The sequence below is a fragment of the Aythya ferina genome (assembly GCF_964211825.1).
Source record: "Aythya ferina genome assembly, chromosome: 22".
Classification (NCBI taxonomy): Eukaryota; Metazoa; Chordata; class Aves; order Anseriformes; family Anatidae; genus Aythya; species Aythya ferina.
The window spans coordinates 607,665-630,046 of NC_140320.1; the positions used below are offsets into that span (position 1 = coordinate 607,665).

Sequence of the window (22,382 nt, forward strand, 5' to 3'; positions counted from 1 at the left end):
CTTGCTCTGCAAAAATCACATGCTATAGTGCAGAGGGATAAAGCCCTGGCTCCAAATCACAACTTACACAGTCAAGACAGCAATTAGGAAGTTTCTTCAGGGGAGCAAGAGAGGAAACCTCTTCCATCCACAGTGCAAGAGTCCCTGGGCTGGTATGTGACTGTGCTAACATCTTCAGTACTGTACTGTGCTTTGTGGTGGTACTTGCTGACTGCTGCCTGAGTTTTGAAGTTCTCTCATCACAAAATCGCAACAGGCAGAAAAAAAAAAGAGTACACTAAAATCCACATCTAGAAAAAGAAGTTCAAAAAATACTGTGGAAACTGGTTACAGCTGGACCCAGGATACTGGCTTGAAGGGGCTTTTGGCCTGTGTCAATACAGCCATAAGTACTTAAGTACGTATCATGACTTCACAGATTTCACAATACTACATTTTTAACAAAATTTTGAATTATCCTGTTCTTGTACAGAAGTATGAAAAAAAAAATATATTTTTTTATATGCTTAAGAGTACAGCCCACAGCTTCCAAGCTTGAAAGAAAAAATTACTTCAACTGGAAACACTCTTTTGCTTGTTGTCTGCACGCAACAATCAAAACAGCTGGCTCCTGGTCAAAACCACTGAGATATTTTTACTGAAGCTTCTGCAAATCAAACCAGAAGCAGTACTGTTTTTACGATATGAAAACTTAAAGGCGACTATGCAATTCAAACAGTTTCTGTTGATACTCTGTGCAGAAACCTGAACCAAAGACAGACTGATTCCTGACCACAATTAAGCTCCTTTAAGCAATAGAAAATTTTCTGTATAAAAATCTCCACAATCACATCAAAAATAAAACTATCATACATTTAATGGCTTTTACTTACCAATAGACCTGGTAACGCTCAGGAAAGCTTGCCCTACAGCTATTTTAGCTATTAGAGGCTGTTCTTCAGCAACAGTATTGCAGAGCATTTCATACATGTATATGGCTCAACAGACAACATACAGCTGACGTAATTTAAGTAAACGTCTTCTTTAAAGCCTAGGACACAGGGAGCATTGTGTTGCACCTACCTTTGCTGGTGCGAAATGTCAGCATAGCAGGCTGGCCTTCGCCAGCAGCACTCCTCGCCACCATTAAAACTTCATACAGGCTTGAAGGCTCCAGCTCAGTGAGCCGGAGCTCGTTCTCACTGCCAGGGACACGCACCGTGTGCCAGCTCCCCACTGCACTGACGCTGTCGTCCAGCTGCATGGGACAGCAAGACAAAGTTCAACATCAGCAGTGAATTACATCAAACTCAATGTAGCGCTCAAATCCCTAATTGCTTTAGCACACAAATATCCAGAGGACCTCTGCACTTTGCCAAATTTCCTCATGTTTTCCTATATCTACCTATGGTACATTTGTTGGGTGTTGCCATCTGCAAGTACTTTGGCCACAAATCAGCATTTCTGCAAGTGTCTTCACAGTGCTCCTTCCATAGGCTTCTCTTGCGTTCCCTCTCCACACACACGTGCTTGTTTTTGAAAAAACAGATCACTTCATCTTTCATCTAAAACTAGTGAGAGTCCAAGTTATTTTAAATACTTCAATCAGCCTTTAGCTTGGGGATGTTGGGGTGTGTGTGTCATTAAAGGCTGGACCTAACACCCTAATAAGAAAGATATGTTCCCTGAACTATTCCAGCTTTTCCTGTGCTTAAGCATTTCAAAATATTTACTGGCTAAAATGGGCAACAAAAGTATGTCTTAGTTACTTCTAGAAGCTGGAAAAGAAAAGTCAGAGAGAGCAAAGATTTGGTTTTTACTAATGCATTTTTCCAAAAAACAACACTTTTTAATTTAATAGTGAAATCACCATTTAAGAAAGAAAAGAGACTGAGGGTAGTCTCTTAATGCTTGACCTCTGCAGCAAAACATTACCCCCAAATCCCAAACGAAAAGACAAAGACTCTAGCAAAAATAAACTACTAAACAATGTAAGATTTTAATATAACATGGAAGGCAGGTCTAAATGCCACGAATTATCAACAGTTATGCCAGCAGTCTTTGTTCAAGTATTCCCCTCTGTAGAGACCCCTCTTTCAAAGTTTTAATTCCCCCTCGTTTTTGTTTGTTTGTTTGTTTGTTTTTTCCAAAAGAGAGAAATTAAAAAAATAATTTATGGCAACGTAAACACCACCATAAAATAACATAGTAAGCTCCCTACTGAGAAATGCATGAGTGAGCACATTTAATGTGGAAAGGATTGTTATGAGTGAAGGGTAAGCATCAGAAAGGTCAAATAAGTATTCAAAGCTTTCAGTGCTTACGTGAAACAGCTACCTTTGGATGAGAAATTGTATCAACAGACTTTGGCATTAGGTTTTCAGGAACTAACAGGTCAAAAATCTAAGCGCTCCCCCCAGGCTAAGACAAGATCAGGATGTAGAGGATTAAAAAGCTTATGAAAAATAAAACAAACAGCTCTGCCATACAGAAAACTTCACTTGGAAGAATGGGCATAGGCATTGCTTAGTTCTGATTTTTGTCAGAACAGCTCACTGCTGACACACCATATTTAAGGACATGACATGTATCTGCTTAAGGAATATTAGTTCACTTTCGTATTTGGTAATTTCAATTTAAAATAGTCTCTTTGGGATGCAAGGTAGCAAATTCTTTGACAGATTAGTCTAATACTCATCTTCCCTTCTGATCTCAAGTGTACCCACTGCAAACCAGATTCAGGCTTGCTCACATGAATGCATTTCTAACATCACTGAAATTGCATATAACATGCCCTGGAGCCCAATTCCCCAGAGACCATAATGATACTGTAAAGGAAATAAAAGCTTGGGCTCCCCCAAATAAATCTCATTTAAATCTTGATAGAACAGCATACTTGTGACCAACTTCAGTCATCCCTAAAATAAGCTGCCTGTGTGGCCACAATAAAGCTGTGGTTCAACTACGTTCTATATTCTCTCTGGCCTGACACCACATTCTTGTTAACACCAGCAATGCAACAATTATTGGTTCCTTGAGAAACCTAAAACAATGAAATCCATCTGCTGTGGTGCACTGCTTCAGCGCTGCAATGAAATATTACCTTGCGGTATTTAACAAAATAGGCATTGATGGGCAAGCCGCCATCCCGTCCCGAACGCCACACCAGGGTGTATGTGTCCGGCTTGAGAGTCTGCGGGGGACTGAGGATGATGGGGGCTTCTGGGGCGGAGATGCTATTCAAGGGCTTTTCTGTCACAGCTGCATCAAAATGCAGCTTTGTTGGAGGCAAGCTTGAAACCGCTGTTTCCACACCAAAGTCACCATCGCTTTCATTGCTCTGGACAATCTCCACAGGAGCCATTTCTTCTTCTGCTGCTTTCGTGCCAGATTCTAAGGGAACTGTAAAGGGAGGAGTCTGGTTACATCTTCGAGATGACGTATATTCGCCCCACACAGAGGGGACACTAAATCATTTAAGAACGTCATTTCCAAACAAACCCTGCTGCAAAGCCAGCTCAAGAGATCCCCACGCAGGCCTGACCATAGTGCCAAGCTGAACCTTTGCATGCTGGCTTTCTACTCTTTTTTTTTTTTTTTTTTTTGTGGCATTTCACAGTAGCAAAGAGAAAACCTGAAATGCAGTGTCCACGGGCACGGTTTGATTACCATCTCCAAGAAATTAAGTAGCAGCAATGTATGTTAGAAGTAAAAACACAGACAGAGCTACACTTGTGACACAAACGGAGTAATTTTAAATTAATTGCAGTTGTACAAGGAACTTTTCATGCCCTGAATTGGTGTGCACACAAGAGGACATTCTCCTACCTCAGTTTCTGAGGTTTTAGCTGTAATTTCAATCAGCTTTGAAAGCTGCACGACCCGACTATTTCATTTGAAAATTTATGCTGAGAACAAACTCAGTTTACAGGCAGATCTAACATGCAATTTAATACCAATGCATTTCTAGAAATCCTGCTCCAGCCTCCTCCAGCCTATTTACTTTGCCCGGTTTGAAATAAAAAAAAAAAAATAGTATCAGTAGTTCGAAAGAGACCACGAGACAGAAAAAATACTGTTTGGCTGATGCAGGGCTTGTCAGCATTCCATCCAGGAAAGGGGTGGCAGGTTGGACATCTGAGATTATCCAGGACAAGAAAATGTCAGTGCTTCAGATGAGAGCATTTGGGAACCAGCACAGCCCTTAAAGGTTGCATGCTGCTATGTCAGGACTGCCAGATGTTCTTAGCCCTGTCCTTTCTTTCAGATTTGTGTAGGTTTATGTTACGTGCAGGGGTCTGGAAGGGGAAGGGAATGAAGGGAACTTGGTTTACAAAACAAACAAATTCCTTGGTAATGTAAAGCCTCGGCAGTGTTAGCCTGGCTGACTCAAATTCCTCCAAACCTCCATTAAAATACCAGCAGCAAGTGTGGCTGCTATTTTGGGCCACTTTTTAAAAAGCTGTGAAGGGAAGGAAAGTTCTCTTTTCAAACTGAAGACACTCTGCAAGCATGTGCTGTTTGTTTCTTCCTATTTGTTTAGGAATGCTAAAAAATTCAGAGGCAGCAGAAGGGAACAACACAAGGAAAAGCCCCCAAAGCCAGACATAGTTTGCTTAAAATGTCAAAAACCCTAGGACGACCTCGAAGTGAAAGGATATCTACTACAGTCAGTAAGCAGTGGGAAAGTGATGCATTGCCACACATTAATATTGGAAACAAATGCTGTATTCACTTGAGGAGCCAGAAGGCCCAGTGCATTGTGACGGACTCAGAGGATTTGTGGGTGGGCACAACATGGTTCGATGCCTGCTGGCATGGGGAAATGGACTGTTGCACATGGAGAATTAGTTGTGGTTTAGGCTGGTGACAGGAGACCTGCAGTTGTTGCTGTGTTTATTGCTCCAAGAAGGGAGTCATCAACAACTGGCAAATAATTTGTATTTTGCTTTTGGAAAAACAACCCTGGGTAACAATTTCCATTAAGCAATTCAGAGCTGAGCTCTTTTTACTAAGTTTCTGGTATAATTGCTGCCCATATAAACCAGTACATCAGACTTCCGTTGGCTGCTGTGTCATCATGTAACTCTCTCCAGCTGCTGCAAGAGCATCATCCCTTCCCCCTTCACTTCTTCAGGCTTTCTCCTCTTCCTCATCTGCCTAGCCCCACCTCAGAACAAAAGCGTGACTCAACTGGGTCAGACCAAAGGATGAAGTACCCCAAGATCTCATCTCCAACAGTGACCAGAAGTAGAATTTAGGGAAGGTTTTAAGCCTGTTCATCTCCAGCCTTTCATAATGCTTCAGTAACAGTATTTCTAGTTCAACAGGGTGTTGTGAAAAAAAAAAAACCACTCCCTTGCAAACAGAGAAGCACTGAGCATCCCAAGTTGAAGCATTAGGAGAATGTATTCACAGCTTTTACTTGTATGCTCCGTAATACCCCATGTTTTATAGCTCACTATCATGTTTCACCTTTGGGTGCCTCACTTTGAAGACAGAGCCCTCATTCGTTTCAGTCTCTTCTCCTGCAGAAACTGTTCCATATCCCTATGAATTCCCCTGCCAGGTTTTACAGCATCTTTACTACTTATTCTACACCCGTCTTTAATCAGGGCTGCAGATGTACAAGCAGTTTTCAACCTGTTGGCATTCCTTTTATTTGTATGGCAGCAGAGCAACCTTTGTATTTTGTCATCAGTGCTGTCTCTGCTGTGCAAACAGATCACATTCCCAGGCATTTCTTCCCCGCTTCTTAAACAACCAAAGGATCCCCCCTTCTATGAGCTTGCTGAGTACGTTAGCAAAGGCTGGGAAAGTGCTCTGAAAATGTGAACATAGCACATCAGTGAAGTCACCCCTGCCTGGCAAGCCTTTCAAATTACCCTAAAACTTCTCAGACATGTCTGGCCTCTATAAAAGATAGCTTGAGCCTGCTTTCCAATGTAACATCAACCTAACTCTAGCAAACACTGCTCTTTCTTGGGTTTTGTACTAACCTGCCTGCCACTTAGACTTCCTGCAGTGTATTTTTCTCCTTAATTTCCATTAGACAAAAGTTATTTTGAAGAATTAAGTGTAATTAGTAGCTATGGAAAGATACTGCCATACATGCAAACACCACAACTGTCTAAAAAAGACTTTAAATGTTGTGCCTATAGGATGCTAAGGCTATTGTTTTATACTTTGTTTTCTCAATATGATGGTGGCTTAAGTTGCCCTGCCTGTTTTTAAGACCATGCAATGGATCAGGTCATGGAACAGATCCAGCAGAAATAATAATAAAAAAAACACAACATTTTTCAGCCAAATAATCTTTTACTCTGTGCTTGAGCAAGGCAAATTACAGAGACAAGCTGCTGAGGCAGAGAGCTTCTTATATTAATCCTAACATCAATGAAATGCACTGGAATCACAGCTTAAGCATTTCTGAAGCACCTGAACAACTGACTACCTGGCACAAATTCTTCATTAGAATTTCTAAATGTTTGAGCATGTCTCCTGGCATGGATGGGAACTGTTTAAAAACCTTAACAGCTCCCAGAAACTACTTAAGGAGTTTTATATCAAAACCAAATGCTATAACCACCTTCTACATCATAATCAGCAGCATATTAGAAACCGATAAAAGTTAATAAACAAAACATTAAACTTGAACTTACTGCCATAAAATTCTGAGGCAAAGCAGTGGGATTTTTCTGTTTGATACAGATTGAATTCTGTGATGATATTTAGCTTTGTTTCCTCTTAGCAAGGGTCCAGCAATAATTTATAAATAAAACTATACGATGGGATCACTTTCATTAGTTCCCCCCCCCTTCCTCTAAGTTCCCCCTTCATCATATTTTCACATCATATAAATGAGTTTAACTGGTGATAGAGAACTTTAAGTATGGGACCACGTATATGGAGAATCTTAAAATGCACTGACATTCTACTAAACGTCCAGAGACAAGATGCTGTAGCAGATGAAAAACTAAGTCACTTCATGTAATTAAAACCTGTACCTTAGTTCTTGTGGATGGAATTTATGAAGGGAACTTAAAATTGTACTAACATAACATTCCAATGTCAAAAAAAGACAATATTTCTTTCCCTATCTTGCCTTTAATTAAGAATTCTCTTTTCCTAGCAGCACAGCACCCACCTTGGAAAGTTTCTTAATCACATATTAGAACGCTAAGCACCATGCAATACACGCAGCCATTTCCTCTCTGCCTATCAGTTGAGGAAATAGGGAAAAGAGAAAGAGGACCATGAAGGCAGCTTGGACCCCTCTGCTGCGTTTCCCCAGGATACCTCCACTACCTGCCTTCATTTTAATTTTTACTTAGACGCATTTCTCACCTAAATCTGTACGCTGACTACCTCTACTCTCCGTGTTACAGCACTAGATTCCATATCAGTTTTGTGATTCAGGCTTACCAACTGTGAGGAAGGCTTCTGACATCGCAGAGCCATGCTCGTTGATGGCTTCGCAGGTATACTCCCCCACACGACCTGGAGTCACATTCCGAATGTGCAATGAACTTGACCCTGCTTGAGATGCGGTGAAATAGGTGGTGGGCTCTGCAATGGTGCTGCCCTGCATTGCTTGGGAAGGTTCTTGTGGGTTTGGATGAAGCACCTGGGAGGGGTGGCTGGTAATGAGGCCTCTGCTATCATACCAATGGATCACAGGAATGGGCAGGCCAGTGGCGTTGCAGAACAGTGTAACATCCCCACCTTCTGTCACACTGACGCTTGCTGGTGGAGAGACTATAACTGGCCTTGACCCACTGCCTAAGGAAAAAGGCCAAAAAATAAGTGTGGTTAAGGAACGTGTTTAATGCCAAACTGAGTCAATGCAATTAAAAAAAGAAGTGATGCACGCATCTTGTTAATCATTTCAACTGTTATTTCTTGTCTAGATGGCTTCTCTAGACTTCCTTTCCAGACTTAAGAGATCAGATGAAATTTATGCTTAGAGAAGACTTAAAGAAAACCACACTGAAAACACACTACCTTTTCTATACATGAAGGGGTTGACTGTCAAGGAGGAACATATACATGCCTGGCTTAGCCCACTCCACAGGCGAACAGGTAATAATGTCTGTTCAACCAGTACATCTCACATCAATTTGAATTTAGTTAAAAAATGTGCCAAAAGCTACACAAAATGACAAGAAAACAGGAAACGTAAAGTTTTTGTCCATGTCTGTGTATTAGTAGAAATCAAGTTCTGCAGTATTGCAAAGTATCTTAGACTGAAGAGTGACCAAAAGCACTGTAGGTACCTGCTAGTCTGATACTAGCGAGTGTGCATTAACTCCAGATCTGAAAATCATTTTGTAAACTGAGGGTATGAAAGAGTCATTACTCAGCAGCCAATACTGGTAAGAATACCAGTTCATCCAGCACAACAGTACCCTGATTCCATTTAAGAATAAATTGTATCAAGTTCAACCAATTGACTTAATTGCAGCTGATAATCTACACTTTAATTATCAGATAACCACAATACAGAAACATCTACTGCTTTTAAAATTCAACTGAGAGCACCTTATTTGTAAGATTTGCCACATATAGTGGACAGAAGCAAATAGATACATAATCAAGTTGGGGGGGAAAAAATAAAGTTTCAAGTAGAAATGCTTAATTTGAGTTCTTGTAGGCCTGCAACTGCTCCTACCTGGCTGTACATAAAGTCTCCCAGTGGACTGCACAAATCCAATCCCATTGTTTGCTACACACTGGTACAAGCCAGAGTCCTCCGCAATGACACCATGGATCTGCAGGCTGTTTCCCAATAGCAGGTGCCGTGGAGAATGATTGAGGGGAGCTGCATTGTGCAGCCAGGTGAGGGTTGGAGCAGGGCTTCCATGGACATCACACCAGAAATGCACAGTTGCTCCAGCAGCCACAGTTTCATCTTGCAGTCCCTTGGAAATTGAGACTGGCTCTAAAAAGAGAAACAATTTTACATTGTATGTTGATCTTAGCCTAAATCCTGAAAAATAAGACTGTGAAATATTAAACAAACTTACCCACACAAAGGCTAAGTAAGCACCACATACTTCTGGTTCTACGCATAAGTTAAGCTGTTTTTCCCCCACACGCTTGCTTATTTTCACAGAATCACAGAATCACAGAATCACAGAATTTTCTAGGTTGGAAGAGACCTCAAGGTCATCGAGTCCAACCTCCAACCTAACGCTAACAGCCCTCCACTAAACCATATCCCTAAGCTCTACATCTAAACGTCTTTTGAAGACTTCCAAGGATGGTGACTCCACCACTTCCCTGGGCAGCCTGTTCCAGTGCCTCACAACCCTTTCAGTGAAGAAATTTTAATGGTCTTTTCCCTCTATTCCAGTGATGTTTTTATTAACAATATTAATGCAACACTTATACTTTCAAAAAAAATATCTTTAGTAACATCCTCATTACAAAAGGTGTATTTTGTGTCAACAACCTATTTTCCAAGTTCCTCTAGTGTACACATTTCAAAAACCAAACAAAAACAGTCATGGAGACAAAAAACTCAAACACAGGAAAATCTGCTACAAAGGAAAAGGGAGTTTAGGAACAACTTGCAAACACATCAGGCTGGTCAAATACATTTCTTTAGCCTTTGTTTTTGTCCTCGACATACCACCTCTACTTGTCAGCTTTTTGCTTACATGTATATACAGCCTCAAAAGAGAAACATCTCTGCCACATTATTGATACAATATCCCATATATACTTGGCACACTGCAGAAAACTAAATAGATAGGTTCTTGCCTCAGAGTGTGTTTTCCTTTATTGCTAAATTATTTCAGACTGCAAAGGATTTGAGAAGAGATAGTCATGAATTTTAATTTGGGAGAGATGATGAGATATGCTCATAATGAACATACCTTTATTTTACTATGCTTATGTTGAGAAAAAATACTAAGCTACTTGCAATCTAATACCAAAATTCACAAGTATACAACCAAAACAAATATTTTGGTTGGACATCAAAATTTCTTTATTTCTTACCGAGTATTGTAAGTGAATAGTTAATGTATTTCACTACTCCAAATTCATTTCCCACTACACAGGAATAATTTCCAGAGTCCGATGCTTCAAGCCTGTCTGATACAAGATGGGAGTGCAGCAGTTTCCACCTGCCTCTGCTCAGTGCGTCCTGGCCATCTTTCACCCAGTGGACTGAGGCTGGAGGCAGTCCACTGACAACACATTCTAGTGTCAAAGAGCTGTGCTGGGGCACTGCCAGGGTCTGGGAGACCAGGGGATGAAGTATGTGGAAGCCTTCTGAGGAAGAGCCTGGAAAAAAAGGAGACAAAACTTATCTCTAACCTAGTTTTTAAATTTCCAATTCTGTCCTCCAGTCCTGAAGCTTTACCATGTCTTTTTAAACACAGGTATTTCCCCTTGTGACTAAGCACAATACTATAATTCTTCCAGAAATCTTGCTCAAAAATCAGTTTGGCAACTGCAGAATTAGCCCTTGAAAAGGGAATACTGCTAAGTGATCTGTCCTCTTGGGATTTGAGAAGCAGGCTCATTGCTCCTCTGAGGCAAAGAGAAGTAAGAATTTAATGTGCAAATAGCACAGGACAACTTTTTTTTTTTTAATAACATTTGAGACCAGTGAACATTTAGGCTGATACATCCATGCCAAAATCTTTTTCTGTGTGTGCTTTTTTTTTTTTTTTGACTCAGATTTAACCACAGAAAATGAAAAATAACATTCAGCAGATATTTACTAACCACTTCATACACAGCAGAGGACAAACATTTGATTGTCATAGTGGTAAAAATTTAAGATCTAGCCAAATGTATGATTTATTCAGTTTGAGATGTATTAATTCTGCAAAATCAAATCAAATACTTACGTGTGACTATAAGCTTATGTCCAGCAGGTTCTACTTTGAGATCATGAGTGACTGGGTTGTACACAGCACATTTGTAGGATCCCTTGTCTTCTAAAGATACATTCAAAATCTGCAGGTTTCCAGATGGAAGAATTAGGTAGTTATCTAAACAAGTAGGGAAGGAAAAATGATTATATTTAACTTAGTTTCAGATAAAGAATTGCTTCTTTTAAATAACCTGTCATAAAAATCAATCTGTTCTAAATTTAGGATCACAAAGAGATCATACTGCTATGAAAAGGATATTAATTTACAAAGCTAGATTTAGATGAAGTGATTTGTGCATAAAGTTGTGCAAGTTTCTGGAAGGTTTTAAGTTACTTCAGATAAAATTCCAAGAAAGAGTTTGTTGGATATTTATATCGCTGGTTAATGCCACAAAACTTCTCACCTGTTGATTGTTCCAGCCATTTTCCCCGCACTCGAAAACGAACTTGTGCTTTAGGGTTACTTTCTGGCACCTTGCAGCCAATGAAAGCTGTGCCACCTTCCTCTGCTACAATGACAGGTTTCACTGAAGTATCAAAATTAGCTAAACCTAGAAGGGAATGGGTAAAAGGTTAAAAGCAGCAAAGGCTTGGGAAAGGTGAAGGGAAGTAATCACATTAATTTAAAAAAAAAAAAAAAAAAAAAAAAGATAGATGGTATCAAGCTGATTATCTTTCCTGGCCCAGCATTTAGATGTTCACATCCACAGGCATGGTCCTTTCTGTATCCTGTAATACCATAAGCTTTCTGGTGTAGACATGCTTTCTTACCCCAGGAAGGACTAGCATTTAAACAGGAATAGTGAAGAGAAAAAGTAGTTCCTATGTTCCCTCAACTCCTCCAGGAAAAGAAAGCAGAAAAATCAGTAAGAGAAGACTGTGGTGTTAATCTTGGGCTCTGAAGGCAATACAGAAGATAATTTGAACTAACACAAAGAAGCCTTCTCATAAGAAACATTAAATTGTCTTTCTGTTTCTCTTAACACAACAGTGAGTACAATAGTATTTTCCACTCACTGCCATGAGCAGTGAGGCAAGCAGAAAGCCTCAACAATCAACAGCACCTTCAAATTTGCTACTAAAATCTTAAAAGGAGGATAAAAGTACAAAGGCTGCTCTTCTACTCCCTTCATGTAGAAAGCATCTTCTAGGTCGAGAAGTTTTTCTATGCTAGCTACCCTTATAGCACTCTTGAGAGGGTCTTACTATGGGTCAGTACTCTACCAAAACACTTACAAGAAATTTTCCTCCCAGGGGGATTTTGGACATGCTCCATAGATGAGATACCCTTACAGAAAAATTACTCAAATCCTGCTTGACAAAGGCCCAATTCAGGCAGCACTGCAATCTTAAGCAGACAAATCATCCTCATGGAGGAATACTACATTCCTATTCTCAGCACTATGTCATCCTTTCTACATGGAAAACTTTGCACTTCCTCTAAACTCTTTTAAATCAAGTAATTTACAGATCAAGCACCAAAGACTGATTAGAAGAATCAATGCTACAGAGATGGGAAATTCCACCTAGAATAGCAGAAGACAGTGCCCCCCAAAGAACAGCATTTCATTAGTGAAAACCATCTAGATGTAGATGGAAGGTGCACAAGTTCCCTTCCTTTCCTAGGCAACAATTCTGACTCATTTCTCCTCTCCTTTCTTACTGACTCTCTAGCATGCTTCTGCAATGGTATGGCAGCTCACTTTCTGCTTTTTTATCCATTTTGAAGAAAAGTTTTCAGGAACCTTGCATTTTAAGGCATTCATTGAACAGAATGTTATTTTCTTGAGTAATATTTGCATCTGCCAGAAAGCTCTCTTAAGGTCTCTAACCCAGAGTTCAGCTAAAAAGGGGCTATTGACAATGCTAAATCAGTCAACTGTGGCTTTGCTAGTGGACTCTTTAAAAGCCTCTACGGATGAATATCCACAAGCTCTCCAGGGGAGCTGTTCCACATGTGCATCACCTGACAAATACGTAAAGGGTGAGTGTCAGGAGGATGGAGCCAGGTTCTTCTCAATGACACCTAATGATAAGACAAAGGGCAATGGATGTGCGCAGGAACATAGGAGGTTCTACTTAAATATGAGAAGAAACTTTCACAGTGAGGGTGACAGAGCACTGGAACAGGCTGCCCAGAGGGGTTGCGTAGTCTCTTTCTCTGGAGACTACAAACCCACCTGGACGTGTTCCTGTGTGACATGATTTAGGCATTCCTGCTCTGACAGGGGGATTGGACTAGATGATCCTTCAAGATCCCTTCCAATCCTTCCATTCTACGATTCTGTGTGACAGGTCTCACATGACACAGAAGACCTATCAGTGAAAAACATAACTGATCACATACTAAGTGCTGGCAGGGTGAGGGGGGGATTTAAAACTAGGCTTTTTCTACAAGTCAACTAGATGAGATCTATGCAATTTGCAGAGTAAGGAACACAAAAATTAACTTACTGCCTATCGATATCGCTGCAGCCCTACTCACAACAGCGCCCACGCTGCTGTTGGCAATGCACTGATAGTGACCAGATGTTGACAGGCTTAGAGAGACGATTGTCAAAGATCCTGACTGGATTTCCACTTCTCCCAACCTGCTGTCCAAAGGCTCTCCATTAAACAGCCAAGAAATGTGAGCTGTGGAGGGCTCAGCAGAGCAGTGTAGTTGTATGGGCGCACCAGACTTCTGGACAGTAGACAGGGGCTCAGAAGTAAAATGGGGAATTAAACCTAAAATGAAAAAAAAACACAATATTAAGTTCATGAAGAGCATTTATTAATGCATTTTGCATGAGCACATGCAATGAGATTAAGGATGTATTGACTCATGTTGGAGACTGATCATAGACTGTATTATAGCAATCCTCTTTTGTAAGGTTTGTGTCACTTCACAAACCAGACTTCTTTTATCAGTGCTGGAAGGGACTGGTTGCTTCAGGAAAAAGTTTCTCAAGAGGCATAAATATTCCTAAAAAAAGACTTCTCATATCGCACACTGACAAATGCAGAGTCTCTAAACACCAAGTTGGTAGTGATACTCACTCAAGTAGGTATCACCTTTTCTTTTGCAAGAAGAACTCATTACAAATTCCCACTCTCAAATGCCAGGGAAAACTTCTGGACAAGATTCAAACCCCATGAAGACAGTAACAATGATTAAATGAAGGTAGGTTCTGCTTAAAGGAAGGCAAGATACATCCCCAACTACAGACAATGCGAGTGTGAACATCAAATCCAAAAATTAAATCTAAACACTTGCATCCAGATATGGCTGATATCACTTGATAAAAGCATGATGAGAGACCATGTTTGCAAGAGCCAGAAAAAGGGGGAAAGCAGTAACTGCAATCACACTGGTTTAAATCAGAGTGAAACAGCACCCGTCACCTGAACAGAGTCTAGTAACACAGCTGTAGCTGATCTGTCCCATATGAAGCGGGCCCGGACGTGATTTGTAAAATTTTAGAAATGGTAGCAGCCTGCCACGTATTTATGCAGAACTGCCTCTGAGTCTGCAGAACTAATTAAAAATAGCAGGATAAAAAAGCTGGATGAACAGCAAAGGCTCTTGATAATTCCAAATACATGGACTTCATCAGGATGAGAATGATGAATTGGACGCCCATTATCTTTACTGAGTCAAGACGAACAGAAACAGGAAAAGCTGCTAATAAATAAAAGGTTCGGTTGTACAAAACTTGGGTTATGAGAATCCATTTATTTGCCAGAAGAAAATTCCTGCTTGTGGAGGAAATTTTTTCCAATCCTGGCCAATGAAACATTGGGAATTATTTCCATTTGTTTTCTATGGAATTTTCTGCTAAGGAAATTTGTACAAACAGATCAAGAGAGGCAATTAACACCAATGACTCCTATTTGGTTAGAAACATGGAAGAAAAAGTGTTTGTAAAGAGACAGAACAGCAAGGGAAAACAATTTTAGGTTGTGAGTAAGCTAAAAAAGTCCAGATAGTACAGGTCAAGACAAGATTAAATGACATCCAAATAAGAGACAGTTTTCTTGTAGGTGGGGCTCTCAGTTCGTGCTTTTCTTCCAAAGTCAGTCTGTCCAAGCTCTGTCTATACAGATGAATTTCAGATGAGAAACTGTGCATTTTTAACAGAACCATAAACTAAACTATCTACATAAACAAAATAAAACTGGAAATTAAAGTGTGGCTTCACTTAAAAAATATGAAATCCATAAAAATGGTATCCAAGCATTTCACAGGACTCCAGATGTACATTTTTAGCTTTTAATTAGAAAACTGTTTTTCCTATTAGTTCAGTTTGAATTTCCAGGGATAAGAGAAAAGCATTGGGCTTCTTAGTTCATGAGCCACCAATAGCTCTGAAACTGCACCGTTACTTTCATCTTCCCTCATCTTTGTCCCTGTCCTTGCTTCTAACACCAATACTTTACATTCAATGTAAAAGTCAAAATTGGTAGCAGTGACCCTGCAGCTAGAATTAATCTCCTATGACTGCTTGAAAAATAAAATTTATCCCATTTGCTTATAACGATTGGCTGTGAAGTGCTAAAAGTAGTAAAAGCTTCTTTTTGGTGTGGTTACATTAAGACAAGCTGACTATGCAGAGCAGATGTGTCAATTAAAACCATCCCTCTTCTTTTTTTAACGCAAGAGCTGTTCCAACTACAGCCACGCATCAATGTTCGTGTTTCAAAGATCTCATTCCCCCTTTCCCTTGCAAATTTCAATCCCCTCCCAAACCCATGGGAACACAAGATGCATGGTACACAGCAAAATCAGAGTCCAGCTAGTCCATGGAGATCCCAAAGAACAAACCTACATAACAGAGCCTTCTAAATTCCAGCATTTGTTTTGAGCCAAGTTTTCAAAAACAAGTCATATATCCAGCGTAAGACATTTGAGCTTCAGAGTGTCAGCGCTCCGTGTGTCCTTAAAATCAGCCTATCATTAACATGCATTAAAATTGGCATTAAGATTGAAATGCACTCTAAATCACTGCTTGTTTAGAAGTACATGCTCAAGCCTGCAAATACATTTTGATTAGGGCAAGAAGGCCTTACCTGAACTTGTGGCAGATATGAGAACTGTGACGGCGACAAAGAGTGGTGCCTGTAAATGTCCAGGATCTGGATGCATAGCGCCTGATTGCAGAAGTTGAAAGCACAAAGCTCCAGATTAAGATGAGGCACTGAAACAGCTACAAAACAAACAAACAGATGTCTACTGTAAATTTCAGGAGTTATTCTTTTAACTCTCTAACAACAAAGTGTTTGGGGTTTAAAAAAAAAAGCACAACCAGGAAACAGCCAGTATTCTTCACAATATAGAAACCATCTGTAAAAATGAGTTAGATGTTGAACTTAACTATGTTTCCAAGTACTATTCTTAATATAAGATTTTTCCACAGCTGGGATGTGAGGCATACACGCTGAACCATACAGCCTTGATAAATTAGACTACTTTCCAACCAGAGGAACTGAAGTCCAAAGTAAACAGCTTATCTATTTGAGATAATATTGTTTGCAAACAATAATCATTTGGTCATCTATCACCAGGCTACACTTGTTTTACAAGTTTTTGTGAATCTATATTCTGCAATGCAGCTACTGCTTGTGGTTGTGCTAAACCTGCTTAGTGAGATATGTCATCTGCTTTCCTCGTCACGTTGGTCAAGAACCACGCTGCTTACGTGCACTGTCCCTCAGTGGATTTACAGGCAAACTGTGGCAAATCCTACTGAAAAAAAACATTATCAATGTCGATCTTGTTCTCATTTATATTCCAGAACTGAAACTGCTTTCTCATACATACTGCTGGGGTGTCTACACAGCTGCTTCTACAACAGGACAGCCCTTTCCTCAGCTGTATCACACCTGGCAGTTGCACTGCAGAAGACCTCCCTTTCAGCACCTAAATATAGGGACCAAGTCGTGAAACCAGCAGCCCCCCTTGCATGAGGTAAGTCTCAGCCACTGTGTTTCTGACACTCAGAGTCCCCATCTCTTCTCAAAAAAAAAAAAAAAGTTAAAAAAAGCAAACACAAAACCCTGCACCTGTCACTCATTTAAGTTTTTTATTTGCCTTTTGTATTATAATGATTAATGTGATTTTTAGTTCATTTAGCATAGTTACTTCATTTATCAGTCTGCCTGAAACAGATCATACAATTTTGTTGCTGATAGCATTCAACATATATTTTAAACATCTCATATATCAGATATATATATAAACACATATCTAACACAAATACAATAACCATGAGTTTTACTGGCATCGTACAGAAACAAGTGCAACAATGCATACATTTGATAGGAATAAGTCCTAAGCAGCACTCTCAGTTTATTGAGTGTTTGCATAGCCATTTGGTTCCAAGAATCTGGATCCAGATATCAACAGCAAAATTATTCCCACAGTTTATTTAAAATTACAGTATTTTATCATCAGAATGTCACTGTAAAAAGTATATGCAAAATAAGCATCAGGAAAAGACTCCAATAACAATAAAAGTATCACTTCAGATTTTATAGAACTATTTGCTTACAACTACTTCTCCCTGCAAATTGCACTTCAAGTTTATAATGACAGTTTTAGAAGGCTGAGAGAAAATCTGATGAGTTCTGCTCCTGTTTCTGGGCAGTTTTATCTGATCCAGCAAATTTATTTCAGCTGTTCAGAAGATCCAGTAATCCAGCAGACCACGCTGCAACGGTTTGCTGGTTCCTGAAGTAGTCAGGACTGTTTTGGTAAGATACAGATGGCAAGGAAGACTGGCTGTGCAGAAAGTATTTTGGTTTATTTGAGTTCTCACTCGGTTCAAGGGCAGCAGAGCCGCTCCACCAGCGAGCACAGAGGACAAAGTAAACATGCAGAGAACTTGTTAACATCAAACACTTTTCTGAAGAGGGTGGGGGGCAATGTTGCTTTTCGCCAAATCTTCCCTTGACTATTTATTTATGAAAAGCAATGAAACGTATATTCTAGGTCAACTTTAACCCCAGCACATGGAGCTACTGGGTTATTTTGCAGCTGTCTTTTTAAACAAGGCCAGCTCATTATCTTTAACTAAACTTTATCTTTGGAGATCTACTTTATCCAGGCTCTGATTTCCCTTTGTTTATCTTTCTCTTTACATGTTCCTAGCTGCCAGTATCAACAGCTACTCCTCTTTTGACCTACCAGTTTGGCTTTCATAGGCTTGTGAAGTGGTAAGACCAACTGTAAAACAGGGAGTATGCAAAGAAAGCCACAAATACCAATGCTCTTTGACTGGAGAAAAAAAGAAAAATATTAACTTTAACTGGTGTAGCATTGTTCAGCAACAATGCCCAGGCATCAGAATAAAGTTTGTCTGTCATCTAGTTTTGAGAGGACTGCAAAGACCTCCTATCCACTGGTGAATATGCAAACACTCAGAGAAGGTGGGATCCCGCAAGACCAAAAAATATTTGCTTTTTTCTTCTGCAGGTGCTTTACCTCATGTCACTATAGAAGGCCCTCACTATGTAGAGGAGGAAAAACCACAGCTCATAGTTTTGGGGGTCTTTAGACACCCAGTGGAGAAGGCTTGCCTCTAACATTCCATTAATATGTATCCAAGTGTTAAAAGGCCTAAGCAATGGAAGAACAGGACTCTTCCTCTTTGCCACCATTTCGATAATCCTGAACTTTCATTTTGCCTATGACATTTGACAGCAAGTATGGGTCATTGGGGATCTACCTGGAACAGAAAAAGGAGCACTTTGGCTGGATGCAACTCCACTTTAGTATCTAAGTATCCAGGTTGAGTTCACCCAGAACGTTGGTGTGATCCTCCATTTGCTGTTCCTCACTTGAGATAACCGATTTCCATCACTGGTAAATCAGATAGTTATTTTGAAGGACGAGGTGTCACTGAGAAGATAGGGCTATTTAAGACCCTTGTAAAATAAAATAGTACTAACAGGAGTTATTCATTAAAATAACAATTGAATTGAGGTGGCCACAATTTTCATGGATCAAAAAAAGCCCTTTCCACTTCTGATGGCAGCTTCTCTAGACCATCAGGGACACACACCAGAAAGCCACAGCATGACAAAAGCACATACTTTTCCTACCTCCACATCTTTATCTAAAGTCATTTTCCAATTATTTTCCTCCAGTACTTGAGCTCCATATCAACTATGATGTAACCGCTGCTCTTGCGTATCTCAGGTCAAGGGAAACAAGGAAGACAAAGGGCTCGTGTCACAAGACGGCGGAGTCCCGACCACTCCGATGGATATTTATCTCTGGAGCACACTGCATGCACAGGGCTGTAAATGTGCAGCCAATACCTTCTGGGACTTAAATCATTACAATGGAATATTTCTGAGGACAAGATAATTTTAGTTGTGTGCCTCATTTGTCACAGACACTTCATAAAAGGGACTCCTCATCCAACAGCCCTGGGGACAGGCATGTGCCCCTCACCCATCAGCTGGCAGCTTCATGCCCAAGACCTTCAGGATGCCACCTACTGGCAAGCAAAGAAGTCATCAGAGTTAATGTGAAACGGCACAACAGCCTGGAAGGTGACCTTTTAATCAGCAGGTTCAGGGTCCCCACAAGGTTCCCACTGCTGAGCAGGCAGACGGGCCTCAGCACAAGCCTCCTCACAGCTCCACAGCTGCCTCCATTGGGCAACTTGCAGGCAATCAGCAGGATTTCAAGGCCTGAAGAGATAATTAGGAGGGACAGGAGCAACCCTGGGCCAAGATGAGGAGATCCAGGCCTCAGAGCAGCCAGGCAGGCTCCTCGCTGTTGCCTCACACCCACGTGCCAGGGCAGCACATCCCTGGCAGCAGCCCTCTCCCTCTCTTTGCACTTCTCAACATCCCTCCAGACACCAGTGGTCTTTGATGTAAAGCTGATGTCTTCAGTGCAGCTGTCTCAACCTAACACCTTCCAAACTAACTCATTCCTCCCCATGTTTGCCCCAAAAGCAAGTCTGACACTCCAAAAAATGACAAGTGCTGCTGTTTACCACACATTCGTGTGGCACCTGGGCTGAGAGGATCCTGTCTCCTTCAGGACACAGCGGAGAACCTGCCTTCCTGCTCCTTTCCCCAACCATAAAGTCACCTCCACCCTTTCAGCCAAGGGCAGAGTCACTACTAAAATGAACATTATTCCATACCCATTTTTTACAGCTCCCTGAATCACTTTCCTGCCATGCCCAAGAGTAAGCAGCCGCCAGCACCATTTAGCTGCAGCCCCCTGTCAATCCAGACACTGCAGTATTCTCACCCCAGTACTCCCCCCAGACTCCTGACCTTCAGCCATGTTCCATTATGGCAGGACAAACTGAAGCTAAAAGAGGAAAGTTTTTTTTTCCAGCCAAATGCACCCTACACGTTTGGTGCAGGACCCTGTGAACACCAGAGCCAGCGCAAAGCAGGAGAGGAGGAGGAAGGAAACTGCATGCTCAGGAACAGAGGGAGTTATTCAGGTTACCCACTCCACCTCCAGAAGCTGACAGCCTTCTCCAAGACAACCTAGGAAAAAGTGACGTTTGCTTGACAGAGCGGCTGCTTCAGGGGCAACACTGCCTGCGAGCTGCCAGCATGACAGCAGCCTTGACTTGCAGCAAAACAGCTTTAGATTCCAAAGACTGCATATTTCTGTTAAGCTGCAACACAAAATCAGTTACTCCAACCTCACTCTATACTACTGTATGCAATATAAAAAGACACCAAGCGCTGAGAATACTTTTATTTTTTCCTGGTTTATTTATTAAATTGCAGAATTACCAAGAAAAGAGTAATTTTAACTCGCTTTCCCAGATTCCCGCTGTACTGACAAAACAATTGCAGGTTTTCAAAGAATCTAAATTTGGGGCAAATAAACCCCTCAGAATTAACTAAAATACTATGCCTTTAGTACAAGCAAGCTGAGTTAGATCATTAAATCTCACACCAAGACACCTTAAAAAAAAAAAAAAAAAGGTATTGAAGCCTGTGGCATTCCAAGAGAAAGCAATCAGACATTCCTGCAGCCCGGGCTCCTCAGTGATCTCCAAATCCTTTGATCACTGACTGTCTTCATGCTGTCCTCCTGGGGTCTGGCAAAATGAGTGTAACAGCTGGCATATATACTTCATTAGCTTTTTGTGCTTGGAGGAATGGTTGGGAGCCCAGTAGCAACTGACAATCCGCCCATCGGCTTTGCAGACTAACCTCTGAGGTTTCTTCCTGGGTCTTTTGGTGGCTGGGAAATCCTTGAAGCAGCCACGAGCAAGCGACGCCAAGGCGCCTGCAGTTATTTCACACATTTGCGGCCTGCACCTCTCCTGGAGCCACTGCGCACCGAGGATGCGGCAGATGGATTTTTATGCCAGCATGCTTGGGTCTGAGGTCGCTCTAAGGCAACCCAGGCTGCTGCTGAAGCACCATTTTTATGAATGCTTAATGATTACTCCATCATTAGCATCAGCCTTTAAAAAGCAAATGCAGCACCTACAGTGTTCATTACCCTCCCCCTCCCCCCTTTTCAGGGTCTCAATCGAGTCAGTCAAGCATGCAAACTGATCCTGTCGCCAGAAAAAGCATTTCCTTTCACTGTGGTCAGCCAAAAGCAGGGGAAGAAAATGGAAGTGACTTGGAGTTATGGCACCAAAAAGGCCAGACAAGCAAGGAAATAATCAACTCCACATGAGCCACTTCTAGCCCATCACAATGCAAAGGGCCCACGACTAACCCCAGGAAAGGTCACCAGGACTATGGGGGTCAGAAGCTGAAAAAGGCAATAGTGAGCAGCTGCCAGCTGCAATAAGAATCAATGTGTTCCTAATTACACTCAGAAGAGAGGACCCGAGCACAGAGAAAAGTTGTGCTGTAGTCACAGCTTGTGTAAAAAAATAAAATAAAAAAAAAAGTCAAGCGCTCCCGTTCTACACTCTCCACCTCAAGCACTGAACGGCAGTTTCTGCATTACTAAATTACAGGAAGCCGAGCAATGTAGATAAGGAATCAGGCTTTTACATAAGTGTTGGGGTCTTTTTTTCTTCTTTTTAAAATACCATAACTAGGCACTTGCATTAGAATTATCGAATCATGAAAGAGCATTTTGAGAATGTAAGTAATAAAATTACATACTTCAAAGGGATTTTTGGGTGCTTTTATAAAACTTTATAAAACAAACTGAACTCTGCCCAGCAGTCCTGAAAGACCAGCATTTTTCTCTATCCTAAAACACACTTGAAAATCTGAAAAGGAAAACTCCACAAAAACAGTTTGCTGACAGTGACCCTATAAAGCAAACATGAAAGATACAGAGATCAGAGAACACAACGAAACATACTCAAAGGCATCTACAGAAACAAACCAAATTGAAATGTATTTAAAATTACAAGAAACAGCATCCTTGGATGTCGTGTTCATATTTATTTATTATGTTTTAAACTGGTAGTAAACTTTCTATACTGTTATCATAACAACTTAATGAAGCTGCAGAATAAAATTGCACAGCCTTTTCAATCCTTACCTTGAATTCCATTAACATCTCCAA

At 40.8% G+C, this 22,382-nt stretch overlaps 1 protein-coding gene across 8 annotated transcripts in view; it reads right to left on the reverse strand.

The window, feature by feature from the left end:
- CDON (cell adhesion associated, oncogene regulated) overlaps positions 1–22,382 on the reverse strand; it is a 54,592-nt gene that overhangs the window by 19,695 nt on the left and 12,515 nt on the right. For 4 of the 8 annotated variants that reach the window (XM_084495584.1, XM_084495582.1, XM_084495583.1 and 1 more), the window contains exons 2-10: positions 15,920–16,047; positions 13,325–13,597; positions 11,275–11,421; positions 10,845–10,988; positions 9,985–10,272; positions 8,651–8,920; positions 7,405–7,761; positions 3,083–3,381; positions 1,063–1,237 (exon numbers count right to left, since the gene is read on the reverse strand). In XM_084495584.1, coding sequence (XP_084351710.1) covers positions 1,063–1,237; positions 3,083–3,381; positions 7,405–7,761; positions 8,651–8,920; positions 9,985–10,272; positions 10,845–10,988; positions 11,275–11,421; positions 13,325–13,597; positions 15,920–15,995 — 2,029 coding nt within the window. In that variant the 5' untranslated portion in view covers positions 15,996–16,047. Of the gene's footprint in view, positions 1–1,062; positions 1,238–3,082; positions 3,382–7,404; positions 7,762–8,650; positions 8,921–9,984; positions 10,273–10,844; positions 10,989–11,274; positions 11,422–13,324; positions 13,598–15,919; positions 16,057–22,382 lie in introns of all 8 variants that reach the window. The other 4 variants (XM_084495580.1, XM_084495586.1, XM_084495579.1 and 1 more) reach the window with 1 other exon arrangement.